General features: G+C 51.2%; 2 protein-coding genes across 11 annotated transcripts; one reads left to right on the top strand and one right to left on the bottom strand.

The window, feature by feature from the left end:
* The first annotated feature begins 154 nt into the window (after window positions 1-154).
* Window positions 155-3,346, top strand: MYL6 (myosin light chain 6). Of its 2 annotated transcripts, XM_019742295.2 has the most exons (7): window positions 155-263; window positions 528-555; window positions 1,395-1,538; window positions 1,754-1,927; window positions 2,020-2,097; window positions 2,408-2,452; window positions 3,157-3,346. In XM_019742295.2, the coding sequence occupies exons 1-6, from the start codon at window positions 261-263 to the stop codon at window positions 2,434-2,436; spliced, it is 456 nt and encodes a 151-aa protein (XP_019597854.1). In that variant the 5' UTR covers window positions 155-260; the 3' UTR covers window positions 2,437-2,452; window positions 3,157-3,346. The 2 variants fall into 2 exon arrangements, with proteins under 2 accessions (XP_019597854.1, XP_019597855.1); XM_019742296.2 differs by lacking the exon at window positions 2,408-2,452.
* Window positions 3,347-4,027: 681 nt separating this feature from the next.
* Window positions 4,028-22,761, bottom strand: SMARCC2 (SWI/SNF related BAF chromatin remodeling complex subunit C2). Of its 9 annotated transcripts, none has more exons than XM_019742275.2 (30): window positions 22,531-22,761; window positions 20,372-20,491; window positions 19,725-19,810; window positions 19,192-19,273; window positions 18,999-19,091; window positions 18,303-18,372; window positions 18,001-18,070; window positions 17,225-17,300; window positions 16,928-17,059; window positions 16,708-16,823; window positions 16,209-16,333; window positions 15,109-15,168; window positions 14,920-14,957; window positions 14,517-14,647; window positions 14,164-14,235; window positions 12,384-12,497; window positions 11,747-11,900; window positions 10,975-11,067; window positions 10,623-10,742; window positions 10,467-10,529; window positions 9,899-10,157; window positions 9,505-9,666; window positions 9,167-9,231; window positions 8,802-8,937; window positions 8,557-8,723; window positions 8,028-8,162; window positions 6,658-7,039; window positions 6,248-6,331; window positions 5,906-5,971; window positions 4,028-5,349 (listed from the first exon to the last, which is right to left on the bottom strand). In XM_019742275.2, exons 1-30 carry the CDS (start codon window positions 22,639-22,641, stop codon window positions 5,273-5,275), a joined length of 3,459 nt encoding a protein of 1,152 aa, XP_019597834.2. In that variant the 5' UTR covers window positions 22,642-22,761; the 3' UTR covers window positions 4,028-5,272. The 9 variants fall into 9 exon arrangements, with proteins under 9 accessions (XP_019597834.2, XP_019597836.2, XP_019597830.2 ...); XM_019742277.2 differs by having other exon boundaries at window positions 10,623-10,739; XM_019742271.2 differs by having other exon boundaries at window positions 5,906-6,331.
* Window positions 22,762-23,208: the final 447 nt, after the last annotated feature.

Raw genomic sequence — 23,208 nt, 5'->3', positions numbered from 1 at the left:
AGAGCAGATTCCTTGCGCCCCGCCCTACCCCCTTGTGCAGTTTCCGTGCCCCAGGTAAGGCTATTCCGGAGGAAAGAACAGCAGTTGGCCCCGCCCACCTTATTACTAATGTAACAATATTATCTGCATAAACCCAGACCAGGAATCCTATTGGCTGGATCAGATGAGGGTGACGTAATTGGGACGTACTAAGACTAGGGTTGGGCCGGGAGTCGGAGCCATTACTGCAGGAAAAGGTCCGGCAGAGCTGAGCAGTCAAGATGGTGGGTTCCAGGGCCTGGGAGGATGAGCGGGGTTTGGGGCGAAAGGCGGGGAGCCGGGGATAGGGGGTGAGGAGAAGGCAGAGTTGGGGGGAAACGGAACTTGAGGGCCTGGAAGTTGGAGGTGGGATCGGAAAGTCTGGGGTCCTGTCCTGGGAAGCGAGTCGCCGGCATGGAAAAGGAGTGTGAGGTTCAGTTTGTGGGACTGGGATAGACGCTCGGGGAATCTGAGTTCAGATGTTGACTGCTCCCCTCTTCTCTGAGCAGTGTGACTTCACCGAGGACCAGACCGCAGGTAGGTATCAGACCCCTACGGAGGTCACGCTTAGGGAGAGGGGACACCCCCTCTAGCACCTATCCTCTCACCCCAACCTGTCATCTCTTCAGCACCCCCAGGGGAATACTTTCCGGATTCCTTTCTCTCCTGGAGCCTCCATTTTCTTTTCTCACTCTTTCTTCCTCCCTCCCCTTTCACTCTAGATCTGAGCCCCAAGCACTGGGTGAGTTTTAGGTGGTGTGGGTACGTGAAACAGCTTGGTCACCTAATGCTTGCTGTGTGTGGGGTTTGAGGGAGGTGTGTGAAGCTGCTTGTGCACCTCCGTGCCTTAATCAGCCTCTTCTGTCCTCCTGTGACAAGTCCCCTGCCCCCAGCTTGGAACTGTGAATATTGTGAAAAGCAGTGACCTGGTATTTTGTAAAAGTAGGGACAGGGGAGTTTGCTGAGGATGCTCTTTGTAGCTGTTCCCACTGAACCGGAGGGGTGGGAACTGGCAGGCTGGGATGACCCCGGTCCCAGGCTGCTGCTCCCACTTCCTTATAAGGACAGGACCCAGACAGGGCGGTGGCAAATTCCTGCCCTGAGTAGTGTAGTGTGCTGGCTGGGCAGCCTTGCTGCAGGCGGAGGGGGTGTGTAAATGAATGTTACTACTATTCCTCGAGGGGAGGAAGGCGGTCTGTGTGACACCTGAGTTGGGAGGGACGGACACTGGATCCCTCTTAGTGGACTTGAGTTTACAGTGGTCTAAGTATCTGGTTTCCTTAGCACGGTCAAAGTTGAATGGGCAGTGGAAACGTGGAGGGAGGGCCGGGGTTAGCCCCCATGTGCCAAGTGCTGATGTTTATCTGAATCCTCAGAGTTCAAGGAGGCTTTCCAGCTGTTTGACCGAACAGGAGATGGCAAGATCCTGTACAGCCAGTGTGGGGACGTGATGAGGGCCCTGGGCCAGAACCCCACCAACGCCGAGGTGCTCAAAGTCCTGGGAAACCCCAAGAGTGATGGTGAGGGTCCTCAGTGTGGTAGGAGTTGTTTGTTCTTCAGCTACGAGCTTCCCTTTACCTTCTTAGGCCCCAAACTCAAGCAGGTCTTGTCTCAACTAGCAAATCCCATGGATTTCTTCTGCCTGGAGTGGGAGCCTTCTATTCAGTTGTGATCCCTGTCATGCCCTCAATTCTGAGAACTCGGTGTGACTTTCTGTCTGCCTCCTTTATGGCAGAGATGAATGTGAAGGTGTTGGACTTTGAGCACTTCCTGCCCATGCTGCAGACGGTGGCCAAGAACAAGGACCAGGGCACCTATGAGGACTATGTCGAAGGCCTTAGGGTATTTGACAAGGAAGGGAATGGCACTGTCATGGGTGCCGAGATCCGGCATGTTCTCGTCACACTGGGTAAGGCTCTGCCCTTGCTTCTTGAGCTGAGGTGCCACCCTATACCTCACCTGTCACCCAGTTCCCCAAATGCTCTTTCTTTCCTTCTTCAGGTGAGAAGATGACAGAGGAAGAAGTAGAGATGCTGGTGGCAGGGCACGAGGACAGCAATGGTTGTATCAACTACGAAGGTGAGGGACGAATTGGGATGCTGGTGGAGGAAGCAGCCGTACGGGGCAGGTCAAGCACAGCATCTGAGGCTTTTCCTGTCCTTGGACTTGGGCTCCAAAAAGTGCCAGGAGGCAAGGGGCAGGGCCCTGCCTAGCCCAGCCCAGGAGCGGGAGGCTGGGGGGTGTGACAGGAAAGGAAGGGGCAAGGTGGTGTGAAGGGTGGGGAAGGAATGGGACGTCAAATACATGGAATGTCTATGCCCCACCGCCTGACCCCTTCACCCCATGTGTGTGTCTCGTCTTCACCATTAATGTCTCTTCCTTCCTGCAGCGTTTGTGAGGCATATCCTGTCGGGGTGACGGGCCCGTGGGGCGGGTACGGCTCCTCCCAGCCTCCCCTACTCTAGTTGACCTCCCCAGTGTTTTTCTTCCCAACCTTTGCTCTCTGGCCCCTGCCCTTCCCCTACTACCATCTGACTTCCTCCTGGCATGTTTTCTGCATGGAGCTGACTGGGCAGAGGAGGGGTTCCTCAAAGAGGAAGACAGCCTGGGGGTGTGGTACCTCCTCCTAGAATGGGCTCTGAAGTCTTACTTAGAGCCCTGGGTGCTAGTGCCTGGGAACTCGCAGCAGCTCATCCCCATCTTGCTTTAGGGTGATCTTTTGGCCCTGGAGCATTGGTGGTTGGCATGGGGAGTGGGGGGTTGCCTGCCCCATTGTGCTGTTGTAGCTGAACAGTCTCTTCCCCTTCCTTCTGCTGGGCAGCTTGGAGGTACCCTAACCCAAAACTCTGTCTTCTCCTGCCAGTGGCTGACAGTAGCTATAGGTGTAGTTGAGAACTTTTCTGCCTCTGCTGTGTTCTTGCTGCTCAGGGTGGGGTGGGGAACTAACAGCTGGTGGGAGGGGAGCTGGGGGCCTAGAGAACTGGTCAGACTCAAGGTGGCTCCTCTGCAAACTGACCCCAAGGTTTGGTTGCTGTGGGCATGTCCCTTTTGCCACCTTCGTGGTCATGAGGTCTCTTGGCCCCTGGTGGACCCTCCCTTGATCCTGCTCCCTAGTTCACCCCTCTGTCCCTTTCACAGAGCTCGTCCGCATGGTGCTGAATGGCTGAAGACATTCCTGGTGTACCCAGCGCCCTGTGCCTTCCCCTGTGTGAGACTGTACGTAGCCCTGAAGGCTTCCTAGCTTCTCTTGTCACAGCACTTTCCCCAGCTTGTCTCTTGATGTTTGCCATTAGCAATCACCAAATAAACTTGCTCTCTGTGCCCTAAATGTGGTTCTGCTTCCTTCCTGATCAGGGTGAACGAGAGAAGGAGAGACAGTCCAGGGTCAGTGGACCTGGGGCTGGGGAAGGGCCTATAGGAGCCACCTTTGCCTCACTGAAATGCTGACCCCATTCATTGGTGCTACAAAGGCCACCCCTGGGGGATGAGGAAAGCCGTAAATCCCTGTAGGACCAAGGCTGGCCACCGTTGTTCCGGCCCACATCAAGCTTCTCCTAGTCCTCTAGCTCCTTAAACACAGCCCGCACCCTCCCAAGCTCTGCAGACCTTTTGTGGGAGAGGCCTGGAGTGTTTATTAGTGCTAAAACCAGGCCATATGAGCACTGCCGCAGCCTATCTCACCCCAGCAGGGCGAGGGGCCAATAATAACAGAAGTAGGTAAGATACTTGCCTTCTCCCTGCCGAATAAGGGAAGAAATGAAGCCACTTCTGAAAAGATTAATATACAAGACCTCCAAGATTGTGAGAGCCTCTGCCCAGCTCCTGCTCCAGTGCAGTCCCGACAGCTGTGCTGCCTTTAGCCCGCCATGGAGAGGACACACCGGTGTCCGTCCGCGGGCACCTCCCCAGCTCAAGTGAATGCCCCTGGGAAGGTCTCCAAGAATGCTGCCCCTAGCCCAATCCCCATACCTGCCAGCCCCAGGTCAGAGAACACAAGGCATCCACAAGATAAAACTGAAAGCAAATTAATTTATAAAAAAAAAAAAAAAAAAAAAATTTACAGAAAACTTTTGAACAGAAGAAAGGTGCCAAGACGCAGAGGAAGAGAAACATGGGGACATGAGGAACAAAGGGTCTGGTGGGAAGGACCAGGAATTGGTGAGAGCCTGGAATCACATCTGCCTGGATAAGAGCTGGTACCAGAGGCACCGGAACTGGGGATCAGCACTGAGCTGCCAGCCCTTGGTTGGGTACTCCTGCCTCCCCTGCCTCCAAATCCCAGGGAATCCCTAGCTACCAGTCAAGGTTTTGATGGTCCTGGTGGGAAAGGAAAGAGGTTAGGGGGGTGATCCACCAAGTCATAAGAAGGAGGTGCTTAAGTGCTTTTTGAAAATTTCAGGTTTTTAAAACTTCCCATCCTCTTCTAGCTGCCCTCTCCATGTCTTCTAGGAGCCCCCTGATAGGACCCAGGGAGGAGAAAGAAGAGCCCCGAATGCCCTGTCCTTTATTACCTCTCACAGAAATCCCAAAAAATGTTTCCCCACCAAATGCACATATGCTGACATCAACTAGGCCGGTGACTTGAAAACCAAATCGACAATCAGAGGGAAAAGGGTCACTGGCTAGCTGGGGTGGCCTAAAACAGCAATACTGAGGAAGCAGAAGGAGATCGGTAGGAATAAACGGGGTGGGGTGGCTGAGGGGGTTCTGAGTTGACTCGCTAACAAGGGGCTAGAGGAACCAGGTTCTGCACCCTATTCTATCCCGAGCTCTTCCCAGAACCTTAATTTCCTTTTCCTAAAATTGTCACCTCCCTCCTCCAAAAAAATGTAAAAGTTGGATTTTTTTAGTGGGTGGAGGGAGCTCCAATGTGGCTTTAAAAAAAAAATGACTTCCTTTAGAAGGGCTTCATTTTTTCATCCATAAAAAATGCAGTAGTTTTGCGGGGGTGTACCCTTAGAAGTGGTTAATTAGAGCCTCGTATAAACACCTTCCCCCAGCCTTTCCTTTGAGGGCAGCTTCCCTGTCCTATCCTCTCCCAGACATGAGCACTTTTAAACAGAAGTCCTCGAATAATCCGATAGAAAAATGCGTGCCCCTGACAGGCACGGTTGGGGCTTTGGAAGGGCATGAGGAGCTTTCCTTACGTAGTGATGAACTCCAGGCTGGGGAAGGGTCCCAGTGGTGGGGGGCAGGGCTGTTCCTGGAACCTTGATCTCCATGGGGGGTGAGGGAGAGATGTCTGGCGGGCTCCTCACTGTGGAGGTGGCACAGGGGTCACTGTGCCTGGGCTCGGGGCTGTGGGGTCTGAAGGCAGAGGGGTGCCTGGGTCTGTGGAGAAAAGGAAGATGAATCAGTGAGGGTGAGCAGGACGGGGCTTCAGACCCAGGCTACCACGGGCAAACAGAACCGGGCACGGCATGCAATGGGTGGGTAGATGAATGAGGTACCCACAATCTACAACCTTCCCCCATACCCTCACCCACCTCACACTGGGAAAACTGATACACACCAGATTACCCTCTTGCCCCCAAGGGAACTCTCTAAATGGGGCATTTGCGTGTGATGGGGACAAGCAAAGGGGAAGGATGCCAATCATCATGCAAACAGGTAGCTGCTTTTCAAGTTTACAGCTGAGATGCTCTGTGCCACAGGACTCCGCCATGACCCACCAGTGAAAGGCCCCGGCATCCCAGAGGTGGCAGCTGCCAGGCTGGGGAATGGTGGGGGACAGCCAAAGAGGCCTTTCCTCCTATATTCTAATTTTGCCAGAGTGCTCAAAAAGGATCATGGGAGCTCTGGTACCCAAGCCCTTCCCCACCTGCCCTCCATCCCTCCATATGGACCCCTCTTCCCTCACCCTTCTCCCCTCCAGGACCCTTCTCACCTGGCAGTGGGCTGGCACTGGGCAGGAGGTTGCCCTGAACAGCTGCCACAATGGCAGGGCTCTGGGCTGCGGCGGATCCGAGCCCCGGCCCGAGAGGCAAGGAAGATGGCATGGTGGTGGTCGCCGGCAGGTTAGGATGTAGAGGGTTCGCCATGGACACAGGCAGGTTAGGTGGGGGGAGAGTGCCCGGGGCGAATGGGAGATGGTGATGATGCCCATGCAGGTTAGGAGGGGGGGGAAGGTTAATACTGATGGAGTCGGCTAGACTACCAAATGGGATGATGGATGGAGCAGGAGGAGGAGGAGGCGGCATGCCAAAAGGCAAACCCAAAGGAGCATTACCCGCCACGCCTGGGTGCCCGCTGCCTGGCACTGCCCCTGGCATCATTGAGGGAGGAGTTTGTTGGTTGGGGAACGGTGAGGGGCCTGGGAACGAAGAGGAAAGATCAAGAAGGTTAGAGGCAGAAAATCTCACTCCAACTCCCTTTCATAGCGAGGATAATCTAGTGACTCCTGGGCACCAGCTTTCCTTTTCCTGGAACTAGAATTAGTGTAAATCCCTGGAACAAAATTCCAAAGATCTGGATTTGGGGAGGGGTCCCTGCTGGCTCAGGGATGTAACAGAGGTGGGCCCATCTGTAGAAACGGAGGCTGATCCTCATCTCTAGGCCTATTGTGTACCCCAGTCAAGGGGGACGGAACATGCACCTGGAGCCCTCTAGGCAGCAAGAGTTCCAGAACCCATCACTTACCATGGGGTCCAGGGGGTGGTACCCCTGGTGGGACTGCCCCAGGCTGCGGGGCTCCGGCTGGTTGCTGCTGCTGTGGCCCTGCGGTTGGCCCTGCCTGCCCAATCTGTTCAGAAGGGCCCAAGCTTCCAGGAGGGGCCCCACTGCCAGCAGGAGCAGGGGCCACAGAGGCTGGAGCCATAGCCAAGCTGTGGACGGTAGGTGGCCCAGCAGCGCCTGTAGGTGGGATAGGCTGGGAGCCTGGGGGCAGGGCTGGCGGTGGCTGCTGCTGCTGCTGGTGCATTTGTTGGAAGTGCTGCTGCCGGGCCCTCATCTCTGCGTACTTCAGCTGCTCCATGTGGAAGGCTTGTCGGTCGGCCAGGAGCTGCTGCCTCTGATACTCCAGCTGCCAGTGCCAATTGAGTACTGTTACCCGTGTTCAGAAGATCCTGACGGCAAATGCCTTGTCCCTGCTTTGTCTCTGACAAACCCAGCCTGTCATTCTGGTGGTTCCCCACATCAAATCCAAATCACGTGCTTGGGCATCTCGTCCTCCCCGCCTTCCCCTCACCCTCTGGCTGCCCACATGGCTTCTCTCTCATTGCAATGGAGTTAATCTGGGGGGTAGCTCTTGCTCATTTCAGCTCCAAAGCTTTGAACTTGTCATTAATTTAAATTGAAAACCCTTCCAGTCCTCGTCATGCTCTTTTCTGCCTTAAACATTGGCTAAAACCTCACCACTCTTAGGAAGCGAACCCAGATCAACTCACTAGCCTCTGAGCTTTTTCCCCTTATTCTATTATCTCCTCAGAACTTATATACTTGATTTGAAATCTCTTACTTTGAATTTGTCATATACTTTAAGCATTAACTGTCTTTGATGTCTCCAATTAAAATATAAGTTCTCTGAGGTCAAGGTCCCCGTCTTCTATTTGTTTTTACACCTTCTCAAAGTGGTCCCCTCTCCTTGTTCATCTCATCCTCTTTCCAAGTTCTCCTCCTAGATCCAAAGCCTCTACCCTCTTATCATCCCTTAAACCCGTTCAATCACTCAACATATATTTATTGACAGTCTACTATGAGCCAACACTGGTCAAGGACCTGGAGATGCAGCAACCAACAACCGACTAGGATCTCTGCCCGATGGAGGAGCTGACATTCTGTGGGACCTTAGTCTCCACGCTTCACCTGTGGGCCACTTGTCTTGAACTGCGTGGGGCCAGCTCCTCCTGCCCTGGCCTGGGCTGCTCCACTCTGCTTTGAAGCCCTGTCCGTCTCACGCTCTCTGCTCTGCTGCTCCCCACTTCCCTGTTGCCCCATCCTCAACTGAGGTACAGCTCAGCATCAAGGTGGGGTCCCTGGACTCCCCTGACCCCCTAGGGGATGTTACTCACTGCTTCTCGCTCCCGGTCCATGATCGTCTCCAGCTCCTCAAAGTGCCGGAGTTTGATCTCCAACTTTTTCATCTGGGTCTCCACCAGCAGGGCCACCAGTGATTTGATCTTCCTCTCCTCAACGGCAGCCAAGTGCTAGGGAAGGAGGGATGGGACAGTGTGTCAGTGGGAGGACCCAGCTGAAGACATTCTGGGGCAGAGAAAGGTAGGGTGGAGGCTGGCAGGTTTTAAGAAAGAACTTGCTGTGGTCACAGCCCAGAGAGTAGCACAGGCTTGATATTTTTAAAAGAACATGAAGAAAAAGAAAGCATGGCAAAGGGTAAGACAAGGTCAAATAATCAGAGGGTGAAAAACAGGCCCAATGGTAAAAGCTTAGAGCGGCAATGACCAACTCTCCCTCTCAGGATCAAAAGAAAAAAGAAACAGCCAGCATTATTCAAGGGACGAGCAAGGAAGGACTTCCTCCAGGAAGACGAGATCAGAAAGGGGGCGTCTCCTTCCTGGGGTCCTCTGAGTCTCTGGCCCTCACCTTGGCCTTCACGGCAGCAGCAGCCAGGGCCGCGGCGGCAGCAGTGGAGAGGTTGCCCTCACCGATGTCCCGCTCCACCTTGGTCTTCCTTTCCCCCTCTGACTCCACCACTTCCTTCAGCACTTCCTCCTGCCCCTCCTTTGGCTCCTTCTCCTTCTCAGGGTCACCTGGGCCAGGGAACAGGGCTGTTAGTCCTCCAGCCTTCCTTCTCTCCTGGACTTCAACCACCCTGCTGGGAGGCTCACCTATGGGGTCCCCATCGCTCTTCTCTGACTCCTTCTCGCTGTCACCTTCTTTCCCTTTCTCTTCATCCTTTTTGGGAGCCTCACTGGTCTTCTCCTTTGCTTCTTCCTCCAGAGCCCCAACTCCTTCTCGGGGTTCCTGGAGTCCCAAGGAAAGAAAAATAGAGGGTACCAGGGTGGGTGGTTTCTCACACAAAGGGACCAGACTGGGAACTGAATTTACACCTCTTACTTGGGAGGTGATCTGGCTCCAGGAGAAGCCCCCCTCCAAGCCCAGGCCTCTGCCTGAACTGGACGAAGCCAGTTCCCCATTAGCCCGGTGCCACGCCTGCCCCCCACCCTCCCAGCCCAGGTCAATCTCACTGTACCTTGGGCTCCTTCTTCTCCTCTGTGGCCTGGCCCTCCGCTCGCGTCTCGTCAGTCCCACTCTCCTCTGGGCCCATGGGAAGAGGAAATGGGAAACGACTGATACAGAGTCTGTCTCTACAATACTATTCCCATAGCCCCTTCTCCTGGCCGAAATCTTAGTGAGAGGACCAACAGGGAGCCATAGTCCCTAAGGTAAAGTCCTAGGGAAAAAAAGCCACACCCATCTCCCATTCATCTTGTGTTCTGAGGCCAACCTGAGGCAGCGATGGCACAGGGAGGCCTGGTGGCTCTGGTTCTTGGTGGAAGGGGAGAAATCTAGGCACTTGCCAGGCCTTACCAATCCGCTCAGGCTCATCAGAGGTGGTTCCGGCAATGCCACTGCTTTCCAGACCGAAGGCTGGGTCTGCCTTGCCTGTCACTTTGGCTGCTTCTTCCACTTTCCGAACATGGGCCTCCACCAAGGCTGTGGGTACCTCTTCCTTCATTTTGGAGAACTCTTCTGCAAGATCCAGAGGGGATGAGGCTGGGAGTGGGGGGCAGGGAGGCAGTTCTGGCTACCCCAAGTGAAAGCCCATCTCTTCATCTAGACCTGCGCGGAGCTAGACAGGTGCCTGAGCTGATGCCAGCAGAAGACAAGGTCAGTAGGGCAGCCACACTTCAGGGGGTTTCAAGGTCTGAGTAAACTAGCCCTTCAAACACAAAATAAGAAGGCCAGGACCCCTCCACATTACCTAAGGCCGACTTTGCAGCAGCAGAGGCGACTCGAGGATCGACAACAGAAGCCAGGAAGGCAACAGTGCTCATAACAGGGTTGCCTGACTGACTGAAGGGGATGGGCTGGTAGGCCAGGGGGCCCAGAGAGGCCTCTGAGTCCTCCAGGTATGGGTCTTCAATGGGAAGACGAAGGAAATGCAAGATGCACTCGTCCTGCGTGCGGCTTCCCACGTGTTCTGATACTTTGTTCCAGTCATCTTTGTACATTTCCAGTGCCTGGTGGTGGTGGTGGAGACACAACTTTGCTTATTTAGCCACTTTCCTTACAGGTCAACTCCCCCCATTCTACTAAGGGTAGCTGGCTTCAAAGCTCTCTGTGTTGTGGTTATTTGTGCGCTCTGCTGGGTCCAAGGGAACTTCCAAGAAGCACTAACAAAGGGTATGGAGTTAAGGAAATGGCCCAAATCCATGGCCTGGAGCCGTTCCCTGGTGCAGGTGCGACAGGCCCTCTCCACACTGACGAGTGTGTCTGGCACCCTGGCCACTTCTGTTTTCAAAGAACTCTCCTTTCCTTGCCCCAGTTACCTCCAGGAGTAGCAGGGTCTCCTGTTCTGTCCACTCTCGAGTGGCACTGGCCGCAGCTTTGCTCTGCAGGGGAAACACAGGCGGGGTCAGAGAGAGGAGCCTGTGACCCCTGAGAAGTGAAGGCGCTCTAGCCTGAGTCAGCCCACATCGCCATACCTTGGAGGGGACGTTCTTCTTTGTGTACATGTCTGTTCGCAGCCCAAAGTTCTGCATGTCTGTCGGTTTCTCTTTGCCTTTGTCAGGGAAGTTGAGCATTTGTTGTGAAGCAGAGGTCTGCTATTTGTGGAGGGAAAAAAAGAGGTGAGTACAAGTGACCACCAGGAGCCAGGGGCCGACAGAAAGAGAAAACAGACAGAAGGAGCTTCCTTCCCAAAGCCAGGGACACCCCTGGGTGCGACTTCCTCCCTCACTGCTGTAGCTCCTCTGCTCTCATGTCTCTTCTTCCCAGGCAGGGGCCCCCCAATAAAGGGGCAAATAAGAAGCCCAGCGGGGTCTACACCCCACCTACCAGCTCTGGCTTGCCCTTAGCGGTCTCTGGCACCAGGTCATCCAGCTCTTTGCCCTTTCGCCCAGCCTTGGTATCAGCATCAACCTGGCGGCCCTGGGGGACAGAGCTTGGCGTCATGGAGGCTGGGCAGGAAATGACCAGGCCAAGGCCCTAGAGGCCTCGAGACCAAATGCTGGGTGGCCCACAAGCTCTGGGGGACTCATGCCACTGTTCCATGTTCACTTAATGATTCATTAGATCTGTAGTTGGCATGATATCCATTTGTATTCACATATATCTTTACAGATTCTCTTAGGAGCTGGACACTTAGATTCTAATTCTAGATTTAGTACTCAGTGACCTTGGGCAAGCCACATAACTTTTCTCCTCTTAATTTTTGTAATGTATGAAATGGAAGTGGAAAAATGGAAGTGATAATAAATATGAGGCAAAAATGAAAAAATGTTGGAAATATGACAAAGTTAAAAATTTTCATGCAACTTAATTTTAAGCCATTTTTCTCTATCTGTTCCATCCCCTACATTAGCCTGTCTGCTCCTTGAGGACAAGGAGCGTCTCTTCTTCCTCAGCAAGTCCTCGAAGTCTTAGGGACAGAAGCTAAGAGAGGGTGCTAAACACCCGGGGCTGATTCCTGTCGCCCTTTGCATCCCATGGAAAAGGAAAAAGCCTCAAAACACTCCTGAACCATTACCCTAAAAAAACAGAAAAAGAAAAGTCCAAAGAAGCCCAATTTTACCCAACCCCACCCTGTCCCCACAGCCCCTCACCCTACCTGTGGGGTCTTGGGCTGCAGAGGGACCAGCCCTGAGGGCGTGTCCGCCAAGACGTGGAAGTGAGAGGTGGGTGGAGGCCCCATTGGGGTTGGCCGGCTCTCAGCATCCACCTGGTAGTTAATAAGACCCCATTGTTCTAGGAAGGCGTGGACTCTGTGAGGACAGGAGCCGAGACAAGGTCACATGATGGTCAGAAAGGTGCATGAGGAGGAGGGCTGGGGGCAGAGGTGGAGGCCTGAAGCTACCTCTCCCAGGCCCTCTTCTCTCCGCTCATTCTACTCCCTGGGAAATCTCATCTCCTCGCACCACATACATGCCAGTGACGTCCAAGTCTACATCCCCAGCTGGGACCTCTCTCCGCATCCACCCACCTAAATATCTCTTCTTGGACAGTCAGTAAAATCGAACCAGTATCCTTCATCTACAGACGTGCTTTCTCCTTTCTTCCACACTTTAGGAAGTGCCACTGCCATTTCCTCACGTCACTCATACCCTGAACCTGAACTTCACCTTTCTCTAAAGGTGTTTTTCCTGCTCATTCCCCTATGTTCCTTGCTGGCATCTCTACTTCTGCCAAGAGGTACCTGTGGGCAGACATCCCAACATCCCCCCCTCCTCTCAGCTGCCGAGACGCACCTCATGATGGCACAGACATCACCCGCCAGGTTCCTGCGGCAGGCGGTGGAGGTGAGGTACTCTTGGGGGTTCAGCCGGTAAGTGTCAATCATGAAGTTTCGATAAGCCAGGTAGCTTAGAAGAAAGAGATGAACAATGAGGGAGAAAAATACGTTATCTGTTGAGGGCTGAATGGTAGGAAAAACGATAAAGAAAAAAGTGGACCATTCGACTCAATAAACAATATGGGTCTACTATGTACTAGATGCCAGGGGTTCAAACTTTGCTTATTTTCCTTGATGGCGTTTTTAGTTAAATGAATTATGTCCTTGGCTGTATTTGGGGATGTTTCATCTAATTTTTAAACAAGGAATCAAAAGGTTAAAAAAGGAGCCCTTATTTCCAAATGTAGATGTTAAAGGGAAGCCCATATCCATGCATCCACTAGTCAGCAGGACATGGTATAAAGGGCATGTTTCAACGGTGGAAAGATCTAAGTTCAAATCCCAGTTCTACCATGATGGCCTTGGGCAAGTTACTTAAATTTTTGAATCTCAGTTCCCTAATCTGTAAAATGGAGTGTCTGTTGAGGATTAAAAAGGGCTGTGAAGATCTAGTGCAATGCCAGGCATGTTGTAGGCACTCAAAAAAGGGTAGTTTTTGTGTGGTGTAGTGTAAAGTTTGAGACCATGAGTCAGACCAATGGATTCAGATCTCGGCTTTACCACTTACTAGCTCTGTGACCTGCAGCAAGCGACTTACCCCCTGTATACCTCCGTTTCCCAGTCAGTAAACTGGAGATGACAATAGGACCTGCCTCTAAAGCTGATGTGAGATTAAACTAGTCAATGTATGTAGGACACGTAGGCTAGCACCTGAGAGATAGTAAACCCTCAAGACAATTATCACCATTTCTTATTTTGTACCAAGAGTGAAAAGTGTAGAACAGGTCTAGTTCCAACCCTGCCAGCAGATCAATCATGTTGAACTCATGTCACCTGGTCACTACATCCTTTTCCCCTGGAGAGAGCAAGGCTTCTTTACACACACTGCTTTGCCCAGGAAAAAGAGGAGGAGAGAAGCATACCAGGCTACAGGGAAAGAAACATGGTGGGAAGGGAACAGGGCTCCAGAGAGGAGCTGAGGAACAGCTGGCAGCAAGCTCGCTGGGTTCTCAGGGGGCCTTGGCTCAGCACTGTCTCACCACCTCATCATGGCACTGATCCTGGGCCATCCCTAACCAGAGAAGATTGCCACGTCTCATCCAAAGCCAAGCAGGTTTGGCCTGAAGCAAAACACTAAAGGAGATGAAGACTGCTGAGCCCCAAGCCCGCACCTTACGTAACACTTCTCGCCACAGAGCCCTCTCTATCCCTTAAGTCATAACCTTGGGTCTTCATTTCTGCTCTCATTTTTCTATCAAAACCTACTCTCAGGGACCAGTCTGGTAAGAGCCACTTACATTTCAGTCAGAGCTATTACTTATGCTAGGGAGATCTGCATTTGGGACACCAGTAATTATGAATTGAAAGGCTTCGTACCCTGTTAAAGGAAATGGAGGGACTAGAGCAGGTACTTGTTTTGTACAGAAGAGCACGCTTACTATCACCGCTGGGTAAATCCTAGAGGGCAAGCCACCGCAGTCACAGTGCTAGGCTGGGCTCACGTCTGGGTAAGCCTCACATGGCGTCTGGCTCATCCAAGGAGCTCAAGAAATGTTTGCTAACCTGGATGTTGCTGGATCAGGAAGACTGAATGGGCACAGGGAGAGAAAGGGACTCATGAACTGAGATGTCCTTACATTTCTGGAGTCTTGGACTTGTTCTTGCCGTTGAAGAACTCGGGGAGAGCCCTCCGCTCGATGGCATGAACACTGCAAGAAAGCCAGACAGGATTCAGAAGGCACTAGTGGAGAGATGGGAGCCCCAAAGAGAGGAAAAGCCTAGAAGGTGGGGAGGGCAAACAGTTGGAGACAGCAGCAAGGAATTAGACACTTGCGGAGAACTTCCTGCCAGGGATCCCCTAAAATTGAAGTGTACCTCGGCCCATCTGGCTGAGGAAGAAATAACTTCTTTGGAGACAGGAGGAGGAACAACACGTGGACCCCAGGAGGCAGGGAGATAAGGACTCAGTGAGAAGTTGGAGCAACGATACCTGTTATAGTCAAACCAGGCCGCGTAGCTGGGAATGATGATGTGGTGGGTCTGTTCAGTCACGTTGTCCTCATGCAGGTCCGGGTTCTTAGTCTGCTCCCCCTTGTTCCCCGTACTGTTCTCATCCTCATCCTACGAGTACGGACGCTGCTGGACACTCAGCATTCTCATTTTGCCCCTAGAAACCCTCTGCTTCTCCCACCCCCCAGGCATGTGGGCACTAAAGATGGGTGTGGGAATGAACAGTTATGGGCCCCAGGACTCAAAAAGGGTCAGTTTGAGCTACAGGTAGAATTATCTAGGGAGCAAAAAGTCTAGGCAGTGCAAAGTTCTGGGAAGAGGGAACTTTATAATCACAAGTCAGAATCACATAGAGAGGGAGGGCCTTTCTAAACTGGCTCCACCTTGCCCGTGGTCTCCATGCTTTCATCCTCCTGTTCATCTGAAAGAGACAGCAAGATAGAAAGCTGGAGCACCCTAAGGGGCCGAGAAGAGCCCTACTTTCTGCAAAGCCTCGGCAGGCTCTGAGAAGGCGGCGGCTGACCTCCCCTCCTTGGGGCTCTGACTGCCTTGCCCGAGGCGCCCCGTCTTACCCAAGTCAGTCATGGTGCCTCCTTTGACTGGGGCTGACTCCGAGTCCTTCTTCGTGTTGACTGCCCGAGGAGAATCATTTTGTCAGACAGGTTTTGCCTAAATTAAGCCCTCACCTCTCCGCTGTTAACAGTTCTAGAGATCTCATTTTCTCCAAAAACTTTCTCCATCTGATCACATAATGTAGTAACTTCCTGCAGTCACAATCATTTTAGGGCTTGAAACTTACTTGCCACTTTTCCCCCTTCCCCAACCAAAAATTGATTTAACTTTTTTCCTATAAAGAAGCATCTTCTACCCTATTTACATTTACACATTTATACATCATCTTGTCTTTGATAGGCCTTTCTCTTCATCTGTGTGTCTGTAAGTTCTTAATGGATTGAGACAGCCTGACCAAATCACTCTGTAGAAGAGTGGTTGGATCTTAAATATTTTCGAAAGCAGAGGACACTCAACTGAACTTATATGAAAGCTCAGGAGAAAACATGGATAGAGAGAAGAGCTGTTCTGACGGATAAGAGGGTGGGAGCCAGAACTCCTCTCTCTCAATGGCCCCCTTTACTCCACTCCTGAAATCCACTCCTGGACATTTGGGGCCACTCTGCAGAATACAGACTGTAAACCAGTACTGGAGAGCAGTGGTCTCCAAAGCAGGCTTCTCACATGCGCAAGATGCTCCACTAGAATACAGGCAGAGAATATCAGAGCTTCTCTTTCTATTTGTTTTCTAATCTTATCCTTTACATTTTCCCATTTTTACGTAATGTTTGCATGTGTTTTTTAATGCTCCTAAAGGAGTGGTATAACAATTCATGTATATAATTTGTGTTCAAATACATTTTACTGACAGGGATGCAAAATCAAAAAGAGTTTAGAGACAACTACTGTCAGGTACAAAGCAGTCCACAACCCAGATATGGATGTGAAGTTAGAGGACTGTCCATGGTGATGACAATAATTTCAATAATCGGCTAAACTGAAGAGAAAGATCTTCTAGACCTGGAGCCGGGCCTGGGAAATCAGCCCACTCAGGGCGTTTGACAGAATAGGGGCAGGACAGGGAGTGGGGAAGAGCCCAGGAGGTAGGCCTGGCCCATACCTGTTTTGGGCAATGTCACCTCTTCTACATTGGGGACCGGTGAGGGCTCATCCATGTCCTTTGTCAGGTCTTCTTGCTCCTCTTCTCTGTGGCCACGCTTGGACTTGGTGTAAGGTGTTGAGGGACTGGAAAGGAACAAGAAAAGAAAACCCAGTCATCCTTGGACAAGGGGTCCCTGGAAGGAGAAGTTCAAGGGAGAGGAAACAAGAGAGAATCCCAAGGGCAGAGCTGAGCAAAACAGAAACCAATCACCTCAGAGTAATGGGAAGTGGCCAAGGCTTTCATCTGGAGATTCAGCTCTCTTTGAGTTTACTAATGGCTGGGACTAGAACTAAGAACTGGACAGCTAAAGAAGACCTCCTCATCCTCCCTCTCAGGACACCAATAGGACAAGGCCAGGTGGTTATGGGAAGGGATTTATTTGTCCTTCCGTCTTTCAGCGTGGAGTGGAGAGAACGGTGAAGCAGTGAAGGTAGGGGCTGGTTAGGGGCTGGCATACCCTTTCTTAGCATTTTTCTTCTTAGCTTCTGGGGTTGGTGAAGGAGATGGGGAGCACTTTCTCTTCTTATAGTTCCCTCCCTTCTTGTCCCGTCGATCTGAATCTGGGCTGTTCACCTGCAGGTTGGAGAATTGGGACAAATGTCAGCCAATAATCTCCAGTGAGACTTGTTCTGAAACTCATGCTAAGGGCTCCAGGAAGAAAGAAGAGGAATTTTCACCTCATCTGTCAATGTCTTGGCTGAAATCTTCTTTCGGCGGGAGACAGGGTTTTTATCATCATTTACTTCGTAGTCTTCCTCATTCATCCATTCATTGAAGGTATCTGTGTCCAGGATCCACTTTGCATGAACCTAAAGGACAAAGGCAGACTATGCTGGAGAGAAGCCTGGAAGCCACAGTTGTGTCTGGGGACCCTTAACAGAAAAGCCCAAGGGCACAGAAACCTCTGTTTCACCTCCAAAGAGTGGTCTGCTTCTGGCATTCTCCTTGGGGCAGGAAGGACAAGAAAAGCTCACCTTCCTAGGTTTCTCAGGAGTTGGAGCATCTTCCACAGATGCTTCAATTTCACTGGCTGGGATCCAGGTGTCATAACTGCCAAGGGAAATTCAGCGGGAAGTAGAATCAGTGAGATGGAGTTGTGGAAAAGGAAAGTGCAAATCTTTTACCTTTTCCATTTACAAAAAGTAAGTGGTTGTTTTTTGGTATGATTATTTTTCTAGTTAACACTGGGATTCTTCTCATTACAAACTAATAAAAATAATTACAAAATATTTCAAAAATAAAAAAAGAATGAAAAGGATCACCCTAACACAACTACATGTGACATTTAGTATATATTTTTTCCCAGTACAATTTTGATTTTACATAACTGCAATAATACTGGGGTTATTTTACATCCTACTTTTTAAATATTAATTTAATATTCATATACAAATTATCCATGTTATTTCTGTAAGTTTAAAGTCAGCACAATAGCCCACTGAGTAGATATACAAATTGGCTGGAATATTTTCCTACTGTTAGACATTTGGATTGTTGCTAATATTTACTTATCAAAAATTATACTGGGATAACCATTTCACACCTCGTCCAGTAAGCCCAAACCTCCCCAAGACAGAGGATTCGCATAATAGGAAGAACAAATTAACAAACCTAAAAATAACCCCAAAAGATAATAAAAAAATTAAATTAAAAACAAAAATAACCCCCAAAATAACTTGCTTTGCTAAATGTTATAGGGCTTCTCACTCTGGCTCTTGTACTTACACCTGCGCTAGGAGCCCGTCCTCACCTGTCAGGATAGTAGCCCCAGTGCAAAAGAACCTGCTTATCCCTCTTCATGACCGGTCGTACCCATTCCTCTGGGGATAGAGACAGAGCAGGGAGAGATATAAGCTGAAGGGGTACAAAAAAAAATAACCCTGTGTATGATTCCTGTTGCATGCAGCAGGGGACCCGGAAACAGGAATGTAAAGCGGTAGGAGGATTCAGGCTTGAAAGGAGAGGAGCCCAGGCACAGCATGGGAACTGAGCAGCCCTCCACCTCCTAATCCAAGCCATTCACTGCAGTGGCCAGGAAAAGTCAGTTCTCACCTTCTTCCAGGTTCCCTGGGACAGGATACACAACATGGGAGGCGTTGTTCTTATCCTCAGTGACCGTTCCCTGGATGTCATAAGAAGAAGCAGGTAAATATGGTCCCCTCTAAATTACACAGGGGTGTAAATAAACCAAAATAAGATTTAACCACAGATCTGCCTTCCCAATCATATTTTGCCCAGACTGATATTAAAGTTAGTTTGTATTCTCTAAGCATGCACCAGCTGAATAGCAGAGGGAAACAGCTGGGATTGTGCTAATAATGGAGAAAAGGTAAAGAATTAAAAATTGCTACAGATAATCCCTGAATAGATGATCTACACATGGGAAATGTAAAGTTGACCTGTATGTCTCTAGCAATGATCTCTGCTTGTTATTCTAGAGTCCCAAAGAGCAAAGATTTCATTTTTCTGAAATCAGACAATCTCTAGTAGCTCAGTGGAAGTAGATGCCCCCCCCCCCATCCTGCCAGGCCAAGGCAGGCTAGGAACAGTGATCCAAACCTGTCAAGACTGGGAAATGGGAGGAGCAGACAGCAAAAGAGTGGCTCAAGGCCTCAAGTCTAGTCATTTTTCAGATAGGTAGAGACACCTCTGCAGTAGAAAATATGGCACCTCAGGTCTGCTTATTGAATGGAAAACATCAGAAAAAGTCATGGAGCTTCCAAAACCTCTCCTGTCTCACCCACTCACCTGGTGTCTCTTGATAATGTCCTTTAATTTTCCTAGCAGTTTGGGTTCAATTTCTGGGCACAGAAAAATGTTTGGTCGAGACAGGCAATTATTCTGTGGGGAGAAGAAACAGAGGGAATGAGATTATGGGAGAGGGTGTTTTGGATTCCTACTGAGGGAAGGAAAATGGATGGCTGAGGTTCATGACTATTACCTGCACCAAGGACTTCTCAATAGTCATGAACATTTCCACGTTGCGGTCCATGCGTGATGGATTCTGGAAGTCGTAACGCCGCCTTGTGAAGAGGTGATAATCTAGTGAGTGGTATAGCTCAGGTCTGGGGATGAGGTTAGGGTATGTGACTTTTTAACACGGGAAATTAGGAGGCAATCCTGCTCACAGCTGGTAACAAAAATCACCAGGGTTTACTGATATCAACTCACTTTGTACTCAGTCCAAAAGACAAAGGAACGCTTGAGATGCTAACCTAAGAATCCCTTTTCCTCTACAACACACACACTGATACACACATTCACACTCACACTCACACTCACTTTGGACACTTATTTTGGCTGTGACTCCAAGCCATTTTTCTGACCCAGCAAGTCAGGCCCACTGATGTAGCAAAGTAAGAGACTCATAAGAATGTCTACCTACGCTCTCCCACCCCAGAACAACCCCAAGGAATGAAAGGGGGAAATTCCCTCTAAACTAAATGTAAGAAGCACAGAGAGAGGGCATCTCACCATCCCTGGTCACTCTTGAATTTGTAGGCAGCTGCAAGTATGTGGCACAGGGCGCCTCCTGCTTTGAAATCTAGGAAACATTTGATCTACAAAATTGAGACAGGGAAGAAGTATATGCCAGTTACATCCAAAATTCTCTTGTTACTTAACAACCCTTTCACAAACCCCGTGCCATTGTATCAGGTGGCCTGGAAGAGGGGAGAGAAAGAAACCAACATTCACAAAGCCCCACCTTGTGCCAAGCACTTACTGGGTTACCTCACTGACCATTACAGAAACCCTACAAGATAGGTATACTAATCCCATCTAAAGATGAAGGAACCGAGACCCAAACAGTTTAACCCAAGATCACAGAGACACTAACTGACAGAGCCAGGATTTGAACACAAGCCTGTGTAAATTCAAATCTCATATCCTTTTAACCATAACACAATAGTTTCATGCACTGACCTGACACTCTGAGATAATCTGTTGTACAAAGTATTACTAAGACACAGGGAGTGGTAAGCTGGGGACTAGACCAAGGCAGTAATGCGCTGACCAAGAATAGAGATGCTAAAAAATTTACCCAAATATCAAAAAATCATGAAATTTACAAAACACTCCCTCCCCAGTTTGGAGGATTCCCCCCTTGCTTTTGCACTCACCGGCAGTTTGGTTAACGGTGCGTTGCTGACATGTTTGCCAAAAACTTCTTCCTGAAATTGTAGCAACTGTACAACCAGGCTAGACAGAGACTTGTTGGTAGGTGGTTCAGCTTGTATATACTGGGGAAAAGAGGGAAAGAAAAGAAAAATAGACCCCAGAAAAACTATCCACCATTTCCCTTATTACTTTCCCAGGAGTTCTGGAAGCATCTGGGGCAGAGAAAATTGTATCTTCTTCCCCCACATGTCAAGTTTCTATAACGAAAATGGTAGAAGGGAGGCCCTCTACGCCCCTCACCAGGAAGTTACAATTCTGCCTCCAGCCCAGGCGACCAGTGTTGGGTGCTGGGGACAAGGGGAGACCTTGGTTGCACCCTGAAATTGGAGTTGCAGGACCCTAACTCTCTAGCCAACAGCACTGAGGGTTGTAAAATCCTGAAGATTCAACAGGCAATGAAAGCAATACCTCTGAGGCGCTAATCAAGACAATAGTATATTTCTTGAGGTAACATTGTGGAAGTCTGAGATTCCCCCTATAATGTGGCCTAATAAGAAAGGTGCACAGAAATGAGGTAGGGAAAACAGACTGAGAGAGTGAGCTTGGGCAAACAGAGAGGGAGCTTGTGCATTCCGCTTCTGCTAGGAACAGGGCACAAATGTCTTTGCAGGTCCTCCTAAGCGGCAAAGACCAGCTACTAGTCAGCCTGGTGGGAAAGAACAAGACAACACCTGTCTTTTGTGAGGAAACCTTAAGTAACCCTGGGCCTTCTTACACATTTCCATATTCTGCTACCCAGCATCCTAGCCTTCTAATTTAAAACTGAGCCAGGACGCTAACTTTCTTTTTGCCTTTTGAACCCTGTTTCCTGAACCTTAATCACAGAGAAGAGTGCTCCTCTCAGTGCAAGGTGTAAAGAGATCCTTGAAGGAAAAGGTAAACGACAAAGCTCAGAGCTTGAAAGATGAACCAGGTCACAGGCTGTCACTCCCCTGAGGGCCAGAGACTAAGCCCCTAGACTGATCTTCCTTCCAAAAGGTCAAAGGTAGAAGCCTGGGAACCAGAGCCTCAAACTGGGGTGTGGACAAGCCACAGACCCAGCAGCTATTTGTCAGGATCCTGACACCCAGAGAGACCTCTGAGAGCTCATAACCAAGATCAGAGGGGCTTTCTCCTAAACCACTCATCACACTTCTGACAGGCTGCAAAGCTGGGCAGGAAGAACTGGGGAGCTGAAGGAAAGCCAGAAAGAGAATCCCTCTCAGGGTAGTGAGAAGGAAGTGAGGCAGACCATCTCCAGAGAAAAACCATATGTTTAGATGTTCCTTTCAACAAGGCCTAACGACAAAGACAACACCAGGAAAAGGTTCGGTAAAAAAGATAGGCAAGGCTTCTTGAACTCTTTGTTCACTACCTGATTATCTCCAGTTAATGGTGTTGGGGGCTAGAGATATAAAGAGTGCCCTACCCTCTGAACCCCAAACCAAGGCAATTCAAGGCCAGGTGGGGGGAGACTGCATTGTGAAACTGAGGAATGGTTTAAGAAGGGGTCGCTGCCAAGGAACTCCTATACCCTGGCTCCCAAAGAGGATTTCTTGTCGCTTGGCTGGAGGTGGGGACGAATGGTAGACAGGTGATCTTAGGGTGGGGGCTTTTTTCAGGCTGATGGAGCAGCCAAGGGCCTGCTCTGTGGCTGTTAACCCTCCTGCTTTCATCATCTCTCTCTGAACGTACACAAAGCACCAGGGAGGCCTCAGCCCTGCTGGTACCTGGCTCCGTGGGGAGCTCTGGCGGGCACCGTGGCGGGCACGCTGACTGGGGGGGATCGACACCGGGTCCACCGCTGGCCATCTCTCCCGGAAAAGCCCGGAAGGCGATAGCTTAGGGAAGGGTGGGCTGCTGGCACCGAGACCGGCCGGGGCAGTGGAGAAAAACAAGGGGCAGAGGGCGCAGCATTTCTCCGGAATCCCAGGCCGGAGGGGGGGCCGGTGAGAGGCTGGAGGAGGGGCGCAGGCCGGAGGGCGCGGTGGGGGCTGCTCCCGAGGCCGCGGAGGAGGGGCTGCGGGCCGCGGACCGCCAGAGGGTGGGCAGGATCCCGGGGCGCTGCGGGGCCGCGGTCCCTTTGTCCCGCCCCCGGTCTCTGCGCAGCCTGCCCGCGTACCTTCTTGTAGTTCTTGCCGAGCCAGAGCCGCACGTTGTCGAACTGGGTCACGGTGTCCGCGGCCTCGTAGTACTTCACGTTGGGGCCGCCGTCCTTCTTCCGCACCGCCATCTTCTCGGGCTCGGGCCCCGCCGCCGCCGCCCGCCCCGCTCAGCTCAGCTCCCGCCTCCTCCACCTCCTCCTCCGCCCGCCTCCCGCCGCCTCCCGCCGCCACGGCAGCCGCCTCCCGCCGCCCTGGCCGGCCCCGGCCCGCGCAGCGCCGCCTGCTGGCCGGCAGGGGGCGGCGGCGGCGGAGCGCCTGGCGCGGGACCGACCCTGGCGGCCTCCCCGGCAGCGGCGGCGGAGGGAGCCTTGGCGAGGTGGCTGCTTCCTGGAGGGGGCGCCCACTCTCCTGAGACCGCTCTTGACCTCACGTGGAATCTTCTTCCTTTTTGCCTCTCTGCCCGGGAAGTGGCAGCTCTATCCTATCCTAATGGGATGCCCATCGCCTGAGGCACCCCCAACTCCAAGTGGTCCTCACCTTGCACATTCCTAACCCCACGGACCTCCTAATCCCAAGGAATCCCCTTTCCCCAAGATGTTTCGTCCTCGTCCTTTCTTCCAACTCCAGGAGTTCCCGGTTTAAACCCTAAGTTTTCCTCACCTTTAATGCCTTGTCCCGGCACTCCTTTTCACTCC

The sequence above is a fragment of the Rhinolophus sinicus genome, linkage group LG02 (genome assembly GCF_036562045.2).
Source record: "Rhinolophus sinicus isolate RSC01 linkage group LG02, ASM3656204v1, whole genome shotgun sequence".
Taxonomy (NCBI): domain Eukaryota; kingdom Metazoa; phylum Chordata; class Mammalia; order Chiroptera; family Rhinolophidae; genus Rhinolophus; species Rhinolophus sinicus.
The sequence above is the reverse complement of the archived record's forward strand: the minus strand, read 5'-3'. Positions and strand labels throughout refer to the sequence as shown.

Excerpts from the sequence above, each read along its gene's own strand:
- MYL6 (XM_019742296.2), top strand. Across the intron at positions 556-1,394 it reads CACCGAGGACCAGACCGCAG|AGTTCAAGGAGGCTTTCCAG; the intron begins GTAGGTATCAGA and ends CTGAATCCTCAG. Across the intron at positions 2,098-3,156 it reads TGGTTGTATCAACTACGAAG|AGCTCGTCCGCATGGTGCTG; the intron begins GTGAGGGACGAA and ends TCCCTTTCACAG.
- SMARCC2 (XM_019742271.2), bottom strand. The coding sequence starts at position 22,641 with ATGGCGGTGCGGAAGAAGGACGGCGGCCCCAACGTGAAGTACTACGAG. Across the intron at positions 17,060-17,224 it reads CTCCTGAGAAACCTAGGAAG|GTTCATGCAAAGTGGATCCT; the intron begins GTGAGCTTTTCT and ends TTTGTCCTTTAG. Across the intron at positions 8,724-8,801 it reads GAGCGATGGGGACCCCATAG|GTGACCCTGAGAAGGAGAAG; the intron begins GTGAGCCTCCCA and ends TCCCTGGCCCAG.